The sequence below is a fragment of the Quercus lobata genome, chromosome 4, assembly GCF_001633185.2.
Source record: "Quercus lobata isolate SW786 chromosome 4, ValleyOak3.0 Primary Assembly, whole genome shotgun sequence".
NCBI lineage: Eukaryota > Viridiplantae > Streptophyta > Magnoliopsida > Fagales > Fagaceae > Quercus > Quercus lobata.
The window spans coordinates 96,553,976-96,575,794 of record NC_044907.1 but is presented as its reverse complement, the minus strand read 5'-3'; the positions used below and the strand labels follow the sequence as shown (position 1 = coordinate 96,575,794).

Here is a 21,819-nt window from a genome sequence, read left to right as displayed (position 1 = left end):
ACTGGAAAAGTTGGAGTTTTTTAACGCAGTCAAAGAAAGAAGGTGGGATGGGCTTCAGAGACATAAGATCTTTTAATTTAGCTATGCTAGCAAAATAAGGATGGTGATTGTTGCAGGACAAAAGCTCTCTTTTGTATAGCTGTTTTAAGGCAAAATATTTTCCCCGGCATGATTTCCTTGAGGCGAATGATTGTCAAAATAGTTCCTACATTTGGAAAAGTTTGATAGTTGCTCAACCGATCTTGAGGAAAGGGTGCTTTTGGAGAGTAGGTAATTATGCTTCCATCAATGTTCTGAAGGATTGTTGGTTACCTAATCAGCCAACAAAAAAGTTCTTTTCCAACCTGAGGAGGAAATTTGGGAGTGGAGGGTATCGGATTTGATTGATTGGCAGAGTCACCAGTGGGATAGAGAAAGAATTCACGCCTTGTTCAATTAGTTGATGCTGAAGCTATTCTTCAAGTTCCTTTGAGAAGGCGGGTTGTGCAAGATGCCTTGATTTGGTCATTCACAAAGAATGGTAGATATACTGTGAAGTTCGGGTACCATGTGGCTAAGCAATTGAGGAAGGTAGAGAGTAATAGTGGGGAGACCTTGGTGCAAAGGGCAAACGATTCATTCTAGTCATGGATATGGAAGGCAATGGTCCCAAATAAGGTTAAAATATTTTCCTGGAAAGCATGTTAAAACATTTTGCCTACATAGGATAATTTGGTTTGTAGGAGGGTGATGGAGGATGCAAGATGCTGCTTCTGTCAAAGAGCCATTGAAACGGTATTGCATGTGCTTTGGGAGTGTAGGGCTGCACAGGATGTATGAGTTGGTGGTGTAATCAGATTTCAAAAATTTGGTACTGAGCAAGATGATTTTACGCAGCTAGTATTTGGTCTCATGCCGAAGCTGTCGTTGGAGAAATTGGATTTATTTTGGGTTATCTGTTGGCAAATTTGGCTACAGCAGAACACAGTCTTGCATGGGGGTGCCTTCCAACATCCATCACAGTCTTACCAACGTGCTTCAGATTATTTGAGGGAGTATGCTGAAGCACAGGACCATCTGAGTGTGCCAATTTCAATTCAAGCCCCAGCAAATTAGGCATGGCAGCCATCGCAGGGAACTTTCTTCACGCAGAATTTTGATGGAGCCTGCTTTGATAATGGAGCTGCTTCGAGATATGGTGCTATTATTCGTAATGGGAATGGTGAAGTGATGGCTACTCTATCTGCCAAAGGTGGCGCTGTGAGGGATAGTGAAGAGGTGGAAGTGATGGCTTTCCGCAAAACTCTTGAGTTTGCTATAGACACTGGCTTTACGGAGGTGATTTTAGAAGGTGATAATGCAATAGTGATGAAGACAGTATCACAGGCTCAACCAAACTTCTCTTGGCTTGGGTTAATCTATGAAGTTATTTGGTGCTTGGCTGTAGGTTTTAGATCCATTTCGGTTAACTGTGTTAGGCGTAGTGGAAATAGTGTTGCTTATGCTTTGGCCAGATTTGCTAGATTAACTGACAATGAAACTGTATGGATGGAGGAGGATCCTCTGCTAATAATGGATGCTTTGTATTTGGATTCTAGTCTTCTACATTAATGAAAATTATTTGGTTCCGGCTTCAAAAAAAAAAAAAGAGTATTCCTCAACTTGTCACATGGGATAGACCATCCAATTAAATCATGCCACATGATATGAATTAAATGGCAAAAAATAAATAAATTTATTTTTATAAACAATCTCTAAAATATAAAAAAAAATTTAATTTAATTTAACCTTTTATTTTCTTCAATATTACTTTTTTCTTCCACAAAATTTATGCTCTTTTTAATCTAAAAACACTAATTGTCGGGTGGTATGGTTTTGCTAAAGTTTGTTTTTGTGTGTGTGTGTATATTGCTAAATAAAAAAAGGGTTTCCGATGTGGACTGATCATCAACTCCACATTATGTGACATCAATGGGTAATATCATGTGTACTATTAGGGCCTTAATGAGGCTATCATCATGGGCATAACACATTTGTTGAAGCATCACTACTCGAGCCACTCAACTCCGAACAAACATCATATGAAATGATATGAGAATTTTTATTACCAGGCCACAACCCGCAATGGTTTGCTAATGTTTTCTTTCTTCTTTGTTCTTTGTGTTCGTACTATTGTTTCATTTTTATTTTTGAATTTGGTTGACTTGAAATTTCATAGAAAAGATAATCTCAATTTCTCATGAGTCGGCGAAAATGGGTAATTACCCATTTTCGCCGAACTATTTAGTTAGTAGGGTCAGTTTGGAAACATATTGGCAAACTAGCAACTCGAGCCTCAGAGGCTCGATTTTGGGCCCCTAAATCGAGTCTCTGAGGCTCGGTTTACGTGCTTTGACATGGCGTTGATGTGGCAGGAGTGTACGTGGAACTCGAGTTTTTAAGTCTCGAGTTCCACGTAGGTGCCACCTAAACTCGAGTCTTTGAAACTCGGTTTACGTAAAAAGTTAAACCGAGTCTCAAAGACTCGAGTTTTAAATAATACATTTTCAAAAATAACGCCTCTCACCTCACACAAATCACTCTCCACTGTCACTCACCCTCACCCTCACCCTCTCTCTCACACAGAGCAAACGCTTAAGGTGACGCTCTCACTCACTGTCTCACCCTCTCACACACTGATCCGTCACTGACTTTCTCCACTCACGCTCTCACTCACCGGCTTCTCCATCTTATTGTTCTCACTCTCAGTCTCAGTCAGCCTTCGCCAAAAGCTTCGATCAAGCGACAGCAACCTTTTTCTTTCTACGCGGTCTCTCAAAACTAAAGAAAAAGGTGAGTTGCTTTGTACCCACCGTTTACTGTTTGGTTGCCGAGAAACATGCATGAAAAATTAAAGAAAGTCATCAGTCACGAATTTGTTTTCTATTTTGGGTTCTGTATTGAATTTGTAATAAAACTGTTAAACCTGCTAAAAAAGAGCGAAAGTTTATTGTGTTTTGAGATTGAATTGGTTTGTGGGTTTGATTTTTTTTTTTTTTGTTTTGTTTTGTGCTTTGTTCTGTTCGTGGGTTGATGTGTTGATATGAGGGAAATTTCATACTCATTTGCTAATACTATGCATTGTTTTGCAGTGATGATGTTAGGGTTAGTTAACTGGGTCTTTGTTAAATTAAATTGTTGATGTTAGGGTTTGTTAAAGTTGATGATAGGGTTTGTTAAAGTTGATGATAGGGTTTGTTAAAGTTGATGATTTAGTGTTTAATTTGATCCATGTTACTGAAAGTTTGATGACTTTCTTCTTGGTAAATTTGATAATGTCTTAAACCCCTTTTTATTTTTCTAATTTTGTGAATTCTGCATCTGTGCTCCTTTAAATTTTATTTACATTTAAATATTTCAATTGGGTTGTCGTTTTAAATTTTTTTTGCATTTAGTAATTTTAAATTTTCCATATGAAGCGTATGCTTAGTGTAATTGTAATTGGATAATGATCAAAATATACTTATAATAGATTGATTGAAAGATTTAGGAGATATTGGAATGGGCTTGGTTGCTTCTCTTAGGATTATTTATGTTCCTTCTTTTTTAAAACAGAGGAGCCCTGTGGCTAATAGCTTCTGTTGAGCTTGTATTAGTTATGGGTTGAGAGCAGGAATTTAACTCTATGAGATATAATCTTTTGTTGTTCCTGTTTTTGGTGATCGTAGCCCCCATACCTATATTTTCTTGATTCAAAATTCTAAGCTAGAGTGTATTATTCACCTGCTAAAGGCCAGCTATGATCTTTGACGATATTTCTGGGATATAAAAACAATGAAACCATATATTTTACACTGATAAAAAGATGTCTGCAACCTAGCCAGTGAATTTTGTTGGAGTCGTGTGCAAGTTTCGAAGTTAGGATGCAATCTTTCTTTTCTTCTTTCTTTCTTTCTTTTTAAGTAAGTTTTGGCCCTAAGGTGAGGGAGAAGGAGAGATTCAAACTAGTGGCCTCCAGTTTTCATGAGGCGTGGTCCCCAACATAGATCATAGCTGGCCTTTAGAAACTGTATAATAATTAATACATTCTAGCTTAAACAGTGTCCAATCTTTAACTTCTATAAACATTAGCTTTAAACAGAATGTTGAGATGTTTAGAAACAATTGCAAAACTTAAATAGAGAACAAGTGCCATATAATTAGCAAGTTAAACCATATGAGCAGCTATACATGCATGCATACACATGCTCGAGAACAACTAAAGAGACAAATTGACATAGAAGATGCCCAACAACATTAAATCAACAAAATATTGCCTGTTCGATAGACCATTTTCCTTCAAATAGTTGAAAGTCTCCTTCAATCATCTTAAACTCAATATCACGCTTTTGACCAAAAGGAAGGCTTTCAAGTTCTCTTTCATAACAATCAACAATTCCTTTCGCATTAAATTTCAGCCCAAATGCCAAGTTTTGCTGTCCAATCTGTTTTAAAGGTTGTAATTGCACAGTAAGTAGGATCAAAGGCAAAAGGTCAGAACTAAAATTAGTGGAAAACTTGTTTCAAGATGAGGTCTGCAGTCTATGTCACATAACAATATCAATGTGTGGTAAAACAAGAGGCATAGGGTGATTTAGGAAAAAACATCGAGTGCATTGCACTTGAAATAACCCATGCTGACACAAAGAGGTAAACAATGGAAAACTTGTTTCAAGATAAGGTCTTCAGTCTATGTCACATAACAATATCAATGTGTGGTAAAAAATGAGACAGAGGGTGAATTAGGAGAAAATAATGAGTGCATTGCACTCAAAATAACCCATGCGAACACAAGGAGCTAGCACACCAATGTGTTTAACATTGACTTGAGAATGAGAGCTACAATCAAGGACCTCAATCCTGAAACTTCAAATTTCAAACTCTTGGTTGGATCTAAAATTGCATACAGCCCCAAACATTCTCATTCCTCAGTAACCAATCATATGTGTCATAACTCAATAGTATCATCTTGCATACATTTAAACATTCATTAGATGAACTTATTGAAACAATTACATAATAGGCATCTATGTATTAAACTTCCCCAATATCGGAGCCCGAACAAACTTTCATACTTGCTGACAACCTTATGGCCAATGGTCAAAGTGCTTTATGATGTAGATTGTTCCCCCAAACCTTCATGCGTTCCATTGAAGACTAGTACTTCAAAACCTAACTATATATGTGTAGGTACTGCAAAGATTCAAGAATCAGTGTAGGGACCTGTTGGTAAGGTTTTGTTTCCTAAAATTCAAACGATTAGATGTACTTATTACTTTAAAGATCGTATTGGTATTTATCAACAAAGCTTATTTTGCTCTAGGAATATTACAATGAAATTTGTCAACATTAATTTGTAATTATTAGAATTATGATTAAATTCACAATTTCCCAAAACCTTAAGTTTATGGGACAATTGGTAATTTACAATAGAATTAGAGGAATTTACAATAAAAAGGAAGAAGAAGATAAACAAAAGCCATTAAAAAAGGACCTTTATAGCACCATCTGAAGTCAGTAAACAGGAAGCTCCCTGCCCTCAATAAGTACAGCTTTTCCCTCTTCCTCTATATACACCATACCAACTACAAAGGACCTTCGTCTGTAGTTAGCCACCAAATCCAACAGTGATCTAGGTATACTGCCACAGACACAGGCACAGAGCAAAACAGAAAAGAGAGAAAACAATTCCTAGAACTGTAGACTGGACCCAAAGATGGCACAAAACATCACTTCAATGCATGGAACACCAACAAGTGATAAAATGACATCTCTTGATCATACTTCCACCATAAGTATATACAACAAAGCTTTAATGAGCCTAAGAAGGATATGTTCAAGGGAACCCCAAATCACAAATATTTTGCCAAGGGAAAGCATTGCTCTAGACAAAATGTTTTATGGTTTGCAAAAGTCTTTGCTTGTGCAGGCAGAACAGATATGGCTAGGGTATTAGTATCTTTTAGCCAGAAAATGCATTTTGTATTGATAAGAGGAATTTTCAAATAGCCTAATCACTAAAATCTATTGAGCAATAGTATATGAACAATAATATACCTCCCATGTACTAGAGCTATGCCCTCTTCAAGATTTCTAATAAGGTCTTATCATATACCAAAAATTTACTCAAGTACGTATTCAGCTTCCTAGGTCAGAGGTCTCTGAGATAAATTATGCAGAACATGCTCCTCTGGGTAACAAAGTCACAATGCCTATACATTAGTGCATAAATGAACAGAGGATGCAGAAATTGAGTGATGACAGATTCTGCATCTTTTGAGCCAAACAGATGAAACTCGTAATTACAAGGCCGTGTCTCAATTATAACTAGTAACCTTTCTGTGTCATAATGAATTTGTATAAACAGTTTCATAATAGGAAAAAGCTGCTAATTATCACACTATTTAATAACCTTTAATTGGATTAATATATTGAAAATTCCACAATTGTATTATATATTTTATTTGTTCTTACTATGGACACCTATTTTTGTATTAATAGGATTTTTTTTATTGTCTAATCCATGAACTTATGTTTTATGTATACTTTTAAATGAGATAATAATTAAAGTCTAATAATTTTGATATTTAAAACACATAAAAAAAAAGTAATTAAGAAATTTACTTATTATGTGGTTGTCATGACATCAATCACAATTATTATGATGTCATTTTTTTTTTTTTTTGGAGAAGAATTATCATGTCAATTTGTAAGCATTTTGTAATTAAATTGATATAAAAAAAATTGTTTCTTTCATTCAAAAATTAATTTATTTAGTTGTTGATATGAAATCAATCAATAGTATTTAATACATTAGTTTCTTTTTTCTTTTTCTTTTTTTATGTTCCTCAATTACCCTTTAATCTCATGTTTGATAGTAAGTTTATCAAAGCCCTTCATTGTCTTGTGGTATTTGTAACTAAGCATTATTCTGTGTGTGATCTTCTTTTAAAAAATAAAAATAAATACAAAAACTGTGTGTGTTCAAAACTGTAACCTTAAAAATAAAATCCTAAGTCTAAAAAGCTTTGTGTTCATATTGGCCTCTTTTGGTTTAGTCTTTCATCTTTTACTGAATTCTCATTGTACAAAGTGGCTTTAGTTGCTCTAACTCATACCTATATATTTAAGCATATTGTGTGTTCAATTTTGAAATTAACTGCTTATCATTCTTCTTCAGTATGGCTGCTGCAAATGCTAGACGCATTGACTATACACAGCCTGGACCCATTGACGACTCAGTGTTGACACAGCAGGCGACGCATCGGTCTGAAGCTATTTGGAATGGGCGGGTAAAACACTCAACTAAAACAGTAACTTGTGCACATGCATTTAATCCATACAATGTACACATATTTGCATATACTATATTAATCCATGATTTTGTTATGTGCAGGATCCAGGGTCCATTACCTGCCGTAGTCGTAGTTCAGAGTTCTCCAAGCAACCTCCAATGGTGGACAACCGAGTGAGGAACATCATCACCACAGTTGGTTTGGAGGGACTCTTGTGGGTCCCGGGTAGAGAGATTGACAATGGCCTGATAACGGCCTTAGTGGAGCGATGGCGGCCCGAGACTCACACCTTTCACATGCCACATGGTGAGGTGACCATCACATTGCAGGATGTGGAGGTTCTTCTCAGGCTTCCTGTTGATGGTGACGCTATAACAGGGAGCACACAAAAAACTTGGGTGAATGTGTGCCGGGACTTCCTTGGTTTTCAACCTGTAACTCAAAATAACCATAAGCAACTTGATGGGCAGAGGATTCTCATCAACCGCCTTTTGGAGGAAGTTGCTAACCCATTGCCGCCTGATGCTGAAGAGGATCAGCTGCATAAGTACGCACGATGCTACATCCTAGCGCTATTGGGGGACACAATATTCATGGACAAATCCGGCGATAGGGTGCATTTAATGTGGGTGCAGCAGTTGGAAGACCTTCACAATCCACGGAGGTACAGTTGGGGAAGTGCTTGCCTTGCATGGTTGTATCGAGAGCTATGCAGGGCAAGCGAGGACACCAGTCAGATTGATGGGTGCTTGTTGTTGCTCCAGTACTGGGCATGGGCCAGGTTCCCCTATTTGTGCCCGACAGTTGAGCGAGGCCCGCCAGTGGGTGCTTACGGTCCTCCAGTACGTGGTCCACTATCCCTGAAGTAAGTCTCTACCTCATACTGCTATAACATACTGTCTTCACCAAAGCACAAGTCTTATATTATGTTTTGAGTTCTTTTTCTATTTGGTTCTAACTTCTTCTTGAGGAATTTTATTTGCTATTTGAAGTCGTAGTCTCTTTAGGTTTTTTATAAAGGCTTTATTGTAATCAGTAGCACTCATAGAGAGAATCTCTTTAGGTTATTTATAAAGAATGTAAAAGACATTACATATAATGAGTAAGAGGTGAATCAGCATAAATGCTTTAATTTTATTATATATGTATAATTATTATATGAATTATAGTATTACATAAATTTTCAAAATGTCTGCACATTATGATGCACAATACCAAAAAAAGAATATAATAATAATAATTGATTCCCAATATGATTCTATATTTGACAACTACAATGCATTACACACACACACACACAAATGCATCTATATTTGGAAATTTGTTTTACCATCTTTATTTGCATATTTCCACTAGGATTGAGCCTGTCAACAATGCAGCCACAATCCCACCAATGATTTGTCTATTCAAGATGAAAGCCATTTCAAACAATATAAATCTAAATATTCCTTTTCAGTTTGGAACTTGGGGATTGTGCCTATAAGAAGCAAGAGAAGATATCGAAAAAACGTAATGATTAAAAGAAGTAGAGAAAACTCAGTTGGAAGGCCAATCAAAAAGGAATATAATATGTTACTTATATAGTTGGATGTTTTCATGTAAAGAGAGTTAGCATTATGACTGAGAATATAAAGTTCAACAGAAACCCCTAGAACAAAGAAATATATAATTGAGAATATATGTGGCCCATCCTGATTCATTAGGACTCTATTTAAGAAAGATCAAAATAAAACACTAGTGTGAAAGCTATTAGCAATATGAGCTTTTCAGTCAAGTTGTGTGGAACAATTTAATGGATGGGACTATAAAACATTCAATGCCCTTCACGTTCAGCACCAAACCTTATCTCTTTGTTAAAGTTTCAAAGTGAATTATATTGAAGTAAGAAGCAAATTTAAACAGCTATGTATTCCAGCTCACACCATGCTATTGGGGCTTTGGAGTATACAGTAAACATTTATAAATGTTCACAGCTGCCAATTAAGCTAGAAGATGGTTTGGGTTTCAAACCAACGTGATGACGTACCTTGGAAATTAACTGCAATTGTTAGGTTCTCTTAAAATGGTTACTCTGACTAGGAAAAAAAGAAAAAAAAAAGAAAACTACGAAGCACACACATTGACATAGACATTTTTGTTTGCGTGCCTCACAAGGAAGAAGACACTATTACTGGATAGCGAACCAACCAGAATTTATGGCTTTTACAACACATGCTTATGGGTTTGGTAAGTTGGTTCATAATTTGTTGCCTCTAAATTAGGGACGGACCCAAGTGAGGGCCTAAGGGAGCCTGGGCCCCCTTGGGCCCCAAAAAACAAAAACAAAAAAAAAATTAATTAGTAGCTTAAATTTTTTTTTTTAAAAAAAAAAAAAAAGCTTGCCCCACCTTAGTTTTTAGCTTAGGCCCCCCTCGTGAATTCCTAGCCCAGCCAGCCCCCCTTATGAAGTACATTTACAGCCCATATATTTACACATATGTTGAAAAATTAAGCCCATGACCCATGTAAATCAAGAAGAAGAAGAAGAAAACTCAGAAAAACCTAACAGAGAAAGTGAAAGTCTGAAAGATGAAGGAAAAAAGAAGAAAAAGAAAAAAGTAAGGAAATTTAGGAGAGGCGAGACAAAGTCACAGAGAGATAGAGAGGCTGAGGCGAGGCAGTTGCTATTGCTACTTCATCTTCTTTTTCTTCTTTCTTCTTTTTCTTCTTCTTCTTCTTTCTCTTCGTTCGCTAGTCCTTCTTCAATTCTATTTTGAATTTTCATTGCCTTGTTTTGTGTTTTCTTTCTTGTTTTGTGAACCTAGCATGTGACTAGTTGTTGGAAATGAGAAAGAGACTTGAAAAAAAAAGTTTTAGGCTTTGTTTATGTGGGTCCACACGTAATATATAAGTAATAAAACTAGTACTGCAATATTTAACTTGAGCTTTTATATTTCTGTTTTTTAATTGTAATTTTTTTAGAATATTTTAATAGAAAAATTGTTTTAATAGTTTTGTTTTTTTTTTTTTTTGAGAATCAATAGTATTATTATAATTATTGGGTAGAGTTTTAGACTTGAAATTGATATATTAGTTGAAATATGGACTTATAGTTTTAAGACTCAATAAATTATATGGATTTTGACTCATAATATATAAAGAAATATAAGCATATAAAATTATAAATAAATAAAAAGTATAAAAAAGCTAACTTTGAATTAATTACTATTGCAATTCACATGACCTCACCCTCCACCTTACTTTCAATTTCCTTTTATTTCTTCATTTCTTCATCTTAAGTGATTACATTATTTCTTCAAATTTCAATTTCCTTTTATTTCCTTTTATTTCATATATGTGATTACATTATAGTTTTAACATTATCTCAGTACTTATTGATCCATTCTTCTTGATTGTAGGTGGTTGTGGGTCCCAAACAAGAAAAATAGGCCCGCCCACATCTTCAGGGACAGGTATCGCGAGCAACTAGCTTCCATGTTGCCAGACCAGGTATGAAAATGCCTTATTTTACGCTTTTACGAACGTCCATATAGGTTTCGTGAACTTTGAAATATAAACATTGTTCCCTAATGTGTTGTGTACTTCTTTTTTGGCTATTGTAGGTGGTGTGGCAGCCATATGAAGCTCATTTTGACGACCTCCCGCCCTGGTGTGTTGCAGGGAGGGCCGTATGGACGGCAACGGTGCCGCTTGTATGTTTCCACCTAGTAGAGAAACATACACCGGATCGTGTTGTTCGTCAATTCGGGATGATCCAAGAAATTCCCCGCGCTGTTAACACTGACAGAGTGCTTCATGGCATTGATTTGAGAGGGAAGATCGGTGTTAATTGGATGCAGAAGCATGCTGCGCATATCCTTGAGTGGGGTTATCGCTTTGATCGGCGTTGTGAAGCTGTGCTTGGTGATATGCCTCCAGAGCACGAGTACCATGACTGGTTCAAAAGGGTGACTTGGAGGTTCATCGATAGGCCTGGTGCTGTAGTGACTCTGCTGGTAACTTCTCAATCTCTTCTACATGTTACCGTGTTTCTTACCATGAAACCACTGTTTAGAGAGCATGATGTTTGTTACTACATTTTTTGCTTACCACTTCATCTCCCTTTAATTTGCAATTATTAGTAGCAGAACCAACATTTATTTTATTATCAATTGGCATTGTTGATTTCGTATTGCAGGTCTAATATGTGTGGTTTTTCCATGTGCAGATTGAAGGATATGTCCGTTTATTGAGGCGTCATCCAGTGGGTACGGAGGACCACAACGACATTACTGAGGTGTTGACGGCAGTACAGGTGATGACACGTGTCCAACCTCCTATCCCTGAGGCCCCGATTGAGGAGGCAGCTATGCCTACCGGCCCAAGCACGAGCACAGCTCCGGCCGGATGTCAATCCCGTCCGCCTGTTGCTACCCCTCAGCTTCTCCCTACCCCCGATCCCTCTGCATCCACCCCACATGCATCCGCCAGCCCCACCATCCCTTCATCCACCCCACATCCATCCCTTACCGTCATCATCCCTTCACCCAACCCACATTCAGCTCCTACTGCCACCATCCCTTCACCTAGCCCATATCCAGCCCCTACGCCCACCATCCCTTCACCTAACCCACATCCAGCCCCTACGCCCACCATCCCTTCACCCGCCCACCATCCGTCTCCTTGCCCCACCATCCCTCCACCCACCCCACTTCCTTGTTCTGGGTCTGACGTCTGTCCACCCACCCCACAGTCATTTCTTCAGCTGTCACCGATTCCATCCTTTGACCTGGGTACCCCACCTGACATGCAGCAGGAGCCACCCTCCCATAGTTCGTTTAGTACCCCTTCTTCAGCCATTGACCCACCCCATGTTCAGGCTGAGCAGCCGGTTGGGTTACCTACAGCGGCTGAAGGTCGGCCTAAACGCATATCAAAGGCACCTCCGTGTGGGACAGGGGGGCACAAACATGGACACAATGTTGGGCCCGAGGCACTGACGAAGGACATGCAAGACCTCCTCCTCATTATACGAGACGGCGTAAGATTCAAAAAAGGTATCTGAAAGCTTAATGTGAAACAACACACTGTATTCCATTATTATTTCTCTTTTCACATTTCCATAAGATTATTTTTGTTTTCAATATGGTTTGAACCTACATTATTGGAACTAGGTGAATGCCTCAAATAAGGATATTTGTTGCAATTTTATTCCTTGCATCATTTGTTATTTTAATCTAGATATATTTTTATGATACCACAGTCTATTAATAGAACTTCTATTAATTTGACAGGTGATTGGTGTACCTGTTACACTGAATGGAGATCTGAAGAACCAGTTCGTGGAGACCAATGTTGGTTTTGATACAATATGTAAGGTATTAGTCATACTGGCCGGAGAGCATGCTGTGGTGCACGGATCCACGGCGGTGGCTGCTTCCCTTGACCTCTACACCTATGTATGTTTCTCTTTGATTGCAAAGGTTTTGATATAGTTAAAATACTTAACTGCATGTCAATGTAATTGTCATGTTTACAATATTTATTGATAGACGTGTTCGTAACTTGCCTTGTTTCCCTGTTCATTGCTACTTTTATTTGGACCATGTAGTTCTGCCAAAGGGTATCATTTGATTGTCTTTTTGATTTGATTGTCTTTTTGTAGAATTGGCCCTTATATACAATAATATCATCATACTCAAAACTGTTATCATCTACAAAGGCTAAACTCCTAGCTCCAGATTTTGCAAAGCCTAATCTTCCGGCAACAAAAATAACAAAAACAGCAGAGTCATTTACATTAGTCTAAGGCGAATTGGGAAACATAACTACATTATTGGCAGACCTACATTCAATCTGAGTTTATGATTTGTGACATTAAAAAATCTTATCAGATTAATATGGAATTGATAGTTAGGCTGTCCTAACCTGTCAGCTTTATCCAGCAATGTTTCTTGAGAACACCTGGTGAATGTTATCAATCTGTCTAAACAGAGGTAATTCAAACAACAAATACATAATGGATAGAAAAATTATAATGATCCCCAAAAGCCACCATAGAGCTACAGGGTTTCATGCTGGATTTTTCAGAAAAATTATAATGATCCCCAAAAGCCACCAAAAAAAGTAAATATTAGACAGTGTGGTCATATTGGATATGACCAACAGGTCCTACCAAACCCTCTTAAATCAGCAAATTGTGACAGTAACATATTAGTCTCTGAAGTCATATTGAAATGACTAACAGGTTGCAGGGTTATTGTCACACATAATTCAATTGATGCCTTATCTTACAGCTCTAACCGAACTCTCTTAAACCAGCAAATTGTGTCTACTAAAAATTTCAGCACTGTTTAGACCATACAGTTTTGTAGTCTAGGCCTTGATCCTCCTCCGGAGAGTAATCATCAAAACTTATATCAAAAAACTTAACTGTACCATAGTGAATGAACCAATATGTTACGTATACGCTGAAAAGAAATGCATCATTTCAAAATTAATGCTTATTAAGGAAAAGTGTTAAAATAATAATTATATGATCAACTTCTTCATTTTATAATAGCTTGAACTTTTAGAATACGCATAGTTTAACTTCATTTTTTAATAATAATTCAATTTCTTACCTAGAAAATTCTGCTCCTTTAATTTTTTTTAAACAGATTCTGTTTCAATACTGAATGAAAAAATCCAGGGCTATCAGTAAAGCATGCCAACCAAAAAGTGTAAAGTTTTATCATCTAGGAGAAACTGGTGATATTATGAAACTAATCTTGCTTGATATTTTATTGTTTCTGCACATGTTCACAAACACTTTTACCCTAGCTCTTAGACTTCCATTTGAAGTTTTATCCTGAGAATCAATATAGGCAGCATTAAAACTTCTAATATAAGAGTAGTGAACACCTAGAACATAACAGTCTATGCAAAGTGCTTCATTGACTTGATATGGGTAATTAGCAAGAGGGAGGGAAAAAGAGAGCTATAAATTTAAGTCTTCTACAATATAGCATTTTTCCTCATAAAACACACATAACTCTAAATTTTGTTTCCAATATATTAAATTATAAGTTATAACACTATTTTCTCAGACTAAATAAAGCAGTACAAATTCTGTTTGGTTCAAAGTTTTGGTCAAAATTAAATATTATTTTAAAATGGAAAACTCATTGCTTGTATTCAAAACTTAATCTTTCAAAACTAATAAATCGCAGAAAGAAGTTTTAAAGAAAAAAAAAAAAAAAAGGTACTGAAATTTCCCAAGAAAGAAAGACTTACACAGTACATAACCCACATAGAAATCCAATCCACACAATCATATGTAGAACAATCTCTCAAAAATAATTAGAAAAAACCCAAAAAATCAAAGAAAAACTTACCTCCTTACATAGATAAGCAGAGTGTTCATGACATTGTCTCTGTAATTGAGTCATAGCAGAACAAATACTTGAGATTATATTATAATCTCATAGATTAGAAAGGCTTTTGACTAAATAGTTACAGTATTGGAGACGTTTGTAATCTTCAAGAATCATAAGGAATGTAAGGAACAGAGGGGTTGCAAATTTAGGAATAGAAGGGAGAAAGCGTGTGATGTGGATGTAAGATCTTAATAACCTCAATTTGAACAGATTTTTATCCCCTCAATTGGAACGGATTTTTATATTTTATACATTAATTTACTTATCAAAAAAAAGATCTTAATAACCTCAGCATTAGTAAATAACGCTGAATAAAGTTACAGCAAAGTACCATATACACTCCCTCTCACTTACATTTCAAAGATGATTTGACTTAAATCCAATTACTGTAGCCAAATCCAAATCTAACTCAAATACATAAATATATGGTTATGGCGTATTTAAAAACGAATAAGAAAAAAAAAACACTTATGTAAGAATAATGGCAGCAAACACTAGTGTTTTGTCTTGAGAACATAGTTGATTGTTTATATGACTTTATTAAGAACAAGGTTTCTTAAGTAGAATTCTTTTTTTTCCCTGCAATCAGTATATATGATTAGTCTCAGCACAGGGGAGAGTAGACTGCTTGGTGTACTTCAATTAAGAATGCCACTAGATGGTTGTTATAATGCAATTTTTCCTTCTTCTTGCCATCTGTATATATAATTCATTCATGTTTGGAGTCTTCTGTTATTGAAAAAACAATATTCATAATTTTTCGTTTGCCTTTAGAATATTCCATGAAAACTCTTCCCAAGAAAGTTCCAAGCCTGTGGTTTTTGAAGAATGCTAATCAATTAGTAGCATGGTTTCACCTAATCATGTGCTTAGAATAATATGTTTGTGTTTGGATGAGCTATTTTGTTTATTGTGTTAAAGTACAGCTGTAACTTGAAAATTTGATGACTAAGTTTCAAGATGAAAAGAAGCCCATCCAAATTAGATGCTTAAGAATCCAATGTTAAACTCCTGTACCATGGTCAATCAAGGAAATGTCCAATCTAATGCTCTATGTTCTTCAGGACCTAGCATATTGAACAGAGACAAAGGCATGCAAGTTCATCCTGAAGTGCAAAAAGCCATTGAAAAGGCAAAAGTAAAGTTTCTTCCAGCTGAGGAAGCCATCAATTTTATACCTGGCACCAAAACAAGGCAGGTTCACCACAGTAATTGGGGTACTCCATCTGTTTCTGTATCCAAGAGGACTATTGCTGTAGCTCAGAATGTCACTTCTAAGTGTCATCCGCTGACAAAAAATACATGTTTTGGTTCTACTGCTAAACGTCTAAAAACTATTGGACTGGAAGATAGACCTGGAAAACCAGTTGCTTCTGCTGTAAATGCTAAACCAAATTCATGTAATTTCAAATCCCCCTTCTGTAGATAGAAAACCAAATACTAGTGGTGTTATTAGGCCTAAACAGCAAGAGTTGGGACTGAACATGTCAATTGTACATTTGTGTCATTTACCATAATCCCAATGTATTGTTACACAATGCAGCAATATGCTTGATAAGTTGCACGAAGACCTTGATTATACAATTAACTAATGCATATTTATGTAGGTGGTACCCTTTCCACAGGTGCTGCTCCCAGTAATCTTGAGATTCAAGAAAGAAATTCACCAATGATTATGTCAAACTATTGGAAATATCCTCCAAATGGACCTTCTTTAGAAATTGTTTGGAAGTGAGTATCTATTCCCTCATGCTGTGATATCCTTATCTTTTTTTCTAAAATATTTTTGTTTATTTATATCTATTAAATGAATACTGAGAATAAGGGGATAGTTGTTTCTTCATCATAATTGACTAGTATCAAATTAGAAGAGTCTACAAAATTAATGCTCCTTTTACATTGGCTAGTGGTGCTATATATCGTAGTTTAATCATCACTCAATCATTCATTCTTTTTTTTTTAATCTGATAAATCACAGTCCATAGTTCTTGTCCTTAAAGTTCTCAGAAGGATGGAATCCATTCGATACTGTTCACTGAAGCCTTGAGAATATGGAGTCATCAGAGTGAATTTCTATCTTGTCTCACACACACTTTTACTTAGAATGCATTTATTTATGTCTGTGTTGTGCATCAGCAACCCATTTTGCCACTTTGTAGTTGAAAGGAAGCTAAACCATTTTATGGCCTGGAGACATACACTACCACACACTTTTTTTGTCTTTAGAATTTATTTTGATTCTTATTTAGAATCTATTTATTGAGACTGCCTCGATTATCTTGTTGCTAGGAAATGCCACTATTTTTGGTTTTGGATCTGAGTTGAAAAAAAGGATATGTTTGAATGCAGTGATTCTCTCCATGTAATCAATATACTCAACTTTGTGCTGTGGTGCATAATTTATAAGATGAGTTGAATGTAGAACATCTTGGAAATTGATAGGATTTGGACCTTAAAATTTATGGATTAATTCAAATTATCTACATTTTTACACTCTCAGTTAGTGCTGGGAAGTGTGGCTGATGTTATATACCTTTGCTCAACCAAAAAAGAAAAAGCTTGTTTGACTGATAGTTTATAGACTTAAAATAAGAATAAAAAGACGGATACTGGAAACAACAACAACATAATGCCTTTTTCTGCAATTATTTATTTGAATGGGTATGAACTCTCAGTTGAAAGCAGCCCCCACTTAGCTTCTGCAATTCAGGATCTTTTTCTAGATTCACCCTCAGTAATGCCTCCTGTTTCAGAGAAACCCAAGAAAGACGTAACAAATGATAATATGAGCCTTTTTGTCTACGTAAATGCTTTGCATTATTTATTTGAATGGGTATGAACTAATTTTTTACTAGGTGTCTACCATTTGTTTGTAGTTAGTTATATTGGGTTTCACTTTGTATGATTTTTGACTTTATTCATTGTATTACAGTTGTCATGAAGCGTCATACGCTGCTTGAGTCACTTTGGTAATACTTTGGTAACTTCATTTACTTCCTTTCTCTGCAATTTGGGTTTAAAGTTTTTGTCTTGGTTCTTTGGCATTGCTGTCTTTGTGTTTTTTTGTTTGTTCTCTATGTGTTTGTTTAAATGTCGCCCCTGAATAGATAATTGCTAAATATAATAGATGTTGGGAACACAAAGTTGCTGTCCTGGAAGAAACTAAAATTGAACTTATTTTCTTTCATATTTAGAATCAGTAATGATTACACTACTTAGATTCTCTTCTATCCTATGTTTATGGATTGGATGATTATATAGGAAGCTAATAGAGCAAGAGAGGATGGTGAACGGAGAAAGAGGGAGAGGGCTCGTCGGTACGGAGATAGAAGGCGCAGAAGGGTAATCTTTTTTGTATGATTATGTCTCATCTACCTTATCTGTGAAATATATTTCTGCATATATTACTAGTTCTTATGGATTTTGAATAGTTGCCTTACTTACAATGGAGGTGTAGATCTATTTTTAGGAGTTGAGTTAAAATTATTATTTGTTCCTTTATATATGAAGCCTGGTTTTTTCTTTTAATAATTTAGACATTTCAAAATTAACTGATTGGGAGCCATTGTTGTTTCTTCATGACTTTCGTAGCTGTGGCCTGGAAGTCTAATAGTTGTAGATTTTTATTGGAAGATAAAACAATAAAAGAACTAGAAGAGAAAAAAAAAAGAAAAAATGGTAATAAGTCTCCTCACTCACCACTGAAGGTACTGAGTTTGGACTCTGGAGCAATAAAGTGATTAGTTTATAGTGTGACATGGAGAGAGAACATATGCATGAGCACACATGAAATCTATGTTATCTGTTAGATTTTTATTTTTATTTTTAAATTTTATTGTAACCTTATACAATCAATAAATCCCCTCTTTTTTTGTTTTTTTTTGTTTGCAGCACGATCCACGTGATTACATGGATGATTACTAAGAATGAATCCGTTGACTCTCTCTCTCTCTTTTATATTCTTCATTGTCATAGATCCCCCAAAGAGTGATAACTCACCCCTATTAGCACTATTTTGTAATTACTGGTATGATCTTTTTACGTTGGAAACTGCTGATTATTTGCATTGATAGGAACATTTAGCATGTCTTATAAATTCCAGGATCTAATATGAATTGTTGATGATGCAGTTATTGCTTTTAAATGTATCAAATAACAAGTTGAAGTCTCTTTCGGAATCAATTGGGAGTTGTTTCTCTCTTGAAGAATTACAAGCAAATAGTATGTTTAAATCTTTCTTCAGATTGATGTCTTCTTTTACATTAAAAACTATTGCCTACAGTAAGGCACTAGAATAAGTGGATCTGAACATTATGTAGATGTCTGAGATTTAAGGTCATAATTTCTGCATGTGTATAGATGATGAACAAATTTGTTAAATCTTTTACTAATAGCATATGTCATATTTTTCACGACATTTTTACCTAAAGTTTTACAGATTTCATTACTTTTCTTGTTCTATGCCATGCTACTTTCATACTTCATCAATATGTTGTGAAATGTGTATTGCTACTTTCATACTTCATCAATATGTTTGTAATTTCCTTACCAAATGGAGCAATATGTTTCCTCAAAAGTCAAATATAATACCATCAACAAGAAGAATAAAAGAATACTAGTACTAGTATTAATAATTGCAAAAGTTCACCTTCTCACATAGCCTTGCATTTTCAGCTGCTAGGACTTTTTCCTGACGAAAAATTAGAAAATAGAACATATACTAGTCAGCAACAACTGAAGAATTCTGTTAAGAAAAAACTTATGGTGCTGCAATATTTCAGTGCCAGGAACTCAAAAAAAAAAAATAATAACAGGGAAACTTCTTTCTACGCAACTTGAAATCACCTTGTTGGGCCTACATATCAGTCAATTTAAAACTTTACCTTTTCCTTTACTTGCTCAATTTGTTCCTTGAAAACCTGAGCCTGAAAGTATAGACCAAGATAAAGCATGTTAAACTACCATTTAGTAAAATATCATGAAAGCGAAGTTAGGGATTTTATAATTAACCTTTCTAGCTCTAATGCTGCTTACGCTCCTCTCTAACTGTTCTTCTATCTGTTGGAGTTCTTCAAGGGAGCACGTTCCTAGACCTTGTCCTAGGAGTCTCCTGAGGTGTATATATCTCACAGACTACTGTCTGACTCTTTGTAGGTGGGGATTCAATCAGATGCAGTGGATATTAGTGCAGCTACTTGAACGTGAGAGGTAGGGTCCAAGGAAATTGATGAAAAGGCTGATGAGGTCCTAAAGTGGGATATTTTGGATTGTTGGACGCCAGAAAATCACTACGGATGGACTGAATCTGAGTGTTAAACATGTTGGGTTTAGACCATCGGTAATGATTTTCTGGAGTCCAACAATCCAGAATATCCCACTTTTGAACCTCATCAGCCTTTTCATCAGTTTCCTTGGATCCTACCAATCATGGTGTACCTGATGCTTATCCCATTACTTTCCTTAAAGTATTTTCAAAGTTCATGATTATTTATGAAGCATCTGATGTGATGGAAGTATCTAAAGAAATTCCATATCATTGCCTGGTAAGAAACATTTAGAAGTATTGACGCGAAGTAGTTGTTAACTAATCATGGAAATCTGACTGAAGTGGGTGCTATGCTGATTTGCTAGTACTGCAATGATTGCTGTGATGATTATTTGGGATGGGGGTATTTTGCCTATCAGGGTGGTGTGGTTTTTTCTTTTTTGGTGTGTGTGTTATCTTTGAAAGGGAGAAAGGTATCGACACGTCAATATTATTATATGTGAAAATTTGTTCTGCATTGCTAGGCATTGAATCGAAAGACAACCTGTTGAATTTGCTAGTACTACAACGATTGTTGTGATGATTATTTGGGATGGGGGTGTTTTGCCTACCATTTACCTTTACTAACAGCAGTTAACATTGCTTCCCTTAACAGGGTATTGATGGAGCTCGGGTGGAGAAAATTCTTGACTTTGCCTCTATTACCCTCAACAAAAAGTCAGTTCCGGGTGAGTCCTTTCTTTGGCAGGTTTATCCCATTTTAATTGATTTCATCTGTTTTTTTGTTTGTTTCTCCCTTTCTTCTCAAAACTTACACACAATAATATTCCCTTGTAAAGGTGACAAGAGTGCCTTAGTGCCTGCAGGTATCCGCATTGGATCACCTGCTATGACAACTAGAGGATTCACAGAGAAAGAATTTGTACCAACTGCAGACTTTATTCATGAGGGCGTACAGATAACCCTTGAAGCTAAGCGGCTAGTCTCAGGATCCAAGCTTCAAGATTTTTTGAAGTTTGTAGCAGCCGCTGATTTTCCTTTACTGGATAACATGTTGAACATGTTGAACTTGTTCTCGATTAATAACATTTTTCTTTTTGGTAGAATGCATGATTGAATTTGTTAGAACATATTACAAATTTTGTAACCATCCAAATAACTAGATAAAAGAAAAAGGTATAAAAATAGATGAACAAGTTATTTAGTTCATTACAAAATTTGTAATCTAGCAGCTAAAGCTCTTACATTGTCCTTCGTGTCTACCCTCACTTTTTTTTTTTCTTTTTTTTGGGGGGTTTGACAGAAGTTGAGGCTCAACAAAGTAGCAAAAATCAAAATATAAATTGATTTCTTTTTGTCATAAAATAGGAATAGATCAAGAAATTAAAGTAAAAAATAACATGCTTCAAAACGCAAAAAAATTCAAAGTTTTGTACTACCATAACAAAGAATACCATTAGTTGCATTGATATCTAAGTAACAAAAACATTGAAAGTCACCCGAGAGTGAATTTCAAATTGCTTAAGAGCATTAGCATTGAAAAATGCTAATGTCATATCTAAAGGAAATTTAGCATTTGCAACCTTAAAATCATCTATTTCTATCAATTTAATCACTTAACTTTCAAAATCTAGCCAATGTCATCATTAGGTGTGAATTTTTTTAGTAAATTTAATAAAATGGCGACCCTCCACAAAAAAAGAAAATTAATAATACTAAAATGGCCAAACTACAATTTTTTGGTTTTTATAAATTTGTCGCAGTTTTACTTTTAGTTAGGTCTTGTTAACAGATGCCCTTAGATTATTTGTTACCAAATCATTTTGAATGCCTCAAAAGTATCTCCCATTTTTTTTATCAAATG

The 21,819-nt window shown here is 35.7% G+C and overlaps 2 protein-coding genes and 2 long non-coding RNA genes across 5 annotated transcripts; 3 read left to right on the top strand and 1 right to left on the bottom strand.

Moving 5' to 3' along the window:
• The first annotated feature begins 1,209 nt into the window (after positions 1-1,209).
• LOC115986260 (serine/threonine-protein phosphatase 7 long form homolog) lies at positions 1,210-12,155 on the top strand. The gene is made up of 7 exons (XM_031109106.1): positions 1,210-1,562; positions 7,178-7,289; positions 7,394-8,157; positions 10,691-10,781; positions 10,895-11,287; positions 11,500-12,064; positions 12,151-12,155. Exons 1-7 carry the CDS (start codon positions 1,210-1,212, stop codon positions 12,153-12,155), a joined length of 2,283 nt encoding a protein of 760 aa, XP_030964966.1.
• Positions 12,156-15,707: 3,552 nt separating this feature from the next.
• Positions 15,708-17,788, top strand: LOC115986259. The gene is made up of 2 exons (XM_031109105.1): positions 15,708-16,089; positions 17,622-17,788. The coding sequence occupies exons 1-2, from the start codon at positions 15,708-15,710 to the stop codon at positions 17,660-17,662; spliced, it is 423 nt and encodes a 140-aa protein (XP_030964965.1). The 3' UTR covers positions 17,663-17,788.
• A 156-nt stretch (positions 17,789-17,944) lies between these two features.
• LOC115984234 lies at positions 17,945-20,697 on the top strand. 2 transcript variants are annotated; one of them, XR_004090436.1, is made up of 4 exons: positions 17,945-18,031; positions 18,581-18,716; positions 18,820-18,910; positions 20,611-20,697. It is a non-coding gene; the product is annotated as an uncharacterized LOC115984234 (long non-coding RNA). The 2 variants fall into 2 exon arrangements; XR_004090435.1 differs by lacking the exon at positions 20,611-20,697 and adding an exon at positions 19,844-20,119.
• Positions 19,332-19,851, bottom strand: LOC115984235. The gene is made up of 3 exons (XR_004090438.1): positions 19,700-19,851; positions 19,573-19,614; positions 19,332-19,379 (listed from the first exon to the last, which is right to left on the bottom strand). It is a non-coding gene; the product is annotated as an uncharacterized LOC115984235 (long non-coding RNA).
• Positions 20,698-21,819: the final 1,122 nt, after the last annotated feature.

Bases quoted from the DNA above. Each gene is read 5' to 3' on its own strand.
- LOC115986260 (XM_031109106.1), top strand. From the start codon at position 1,210: ATGGCTACTCTATCTGCCAAAGGTGGCGCTGTGAGGGATAGTGAAGAG. The intron at 1,563-7,177 runs GTATTTGGATTC...ATTCTTCTTCAG, and splicing joins CTGCTAATAATGGATGCTTT to TATGGCTGCTGCAAATGCTA. The intron at 7,290-7,393 runs GTAAAACACTCA...TGTTATGTGCAG, and splicing joins AAGCTATTTGGAATGGGCGG to GATCCAGGGTCCATTACCTG.
- LOC115986259 (XM_031109105.1), top strand. From the start codon at position 15,708: ATGGTCAATCAAGGAAATGTCCAATCTAATGCTCTATGTTCTTCAGGA. The intron at 16,090-17,621 runs GTAATTTCAAAT...ATTGTATTACAG, and splicing joins AAATGCTAAACCAAATTCAT to TTGTCATGAAGCGTCATACG.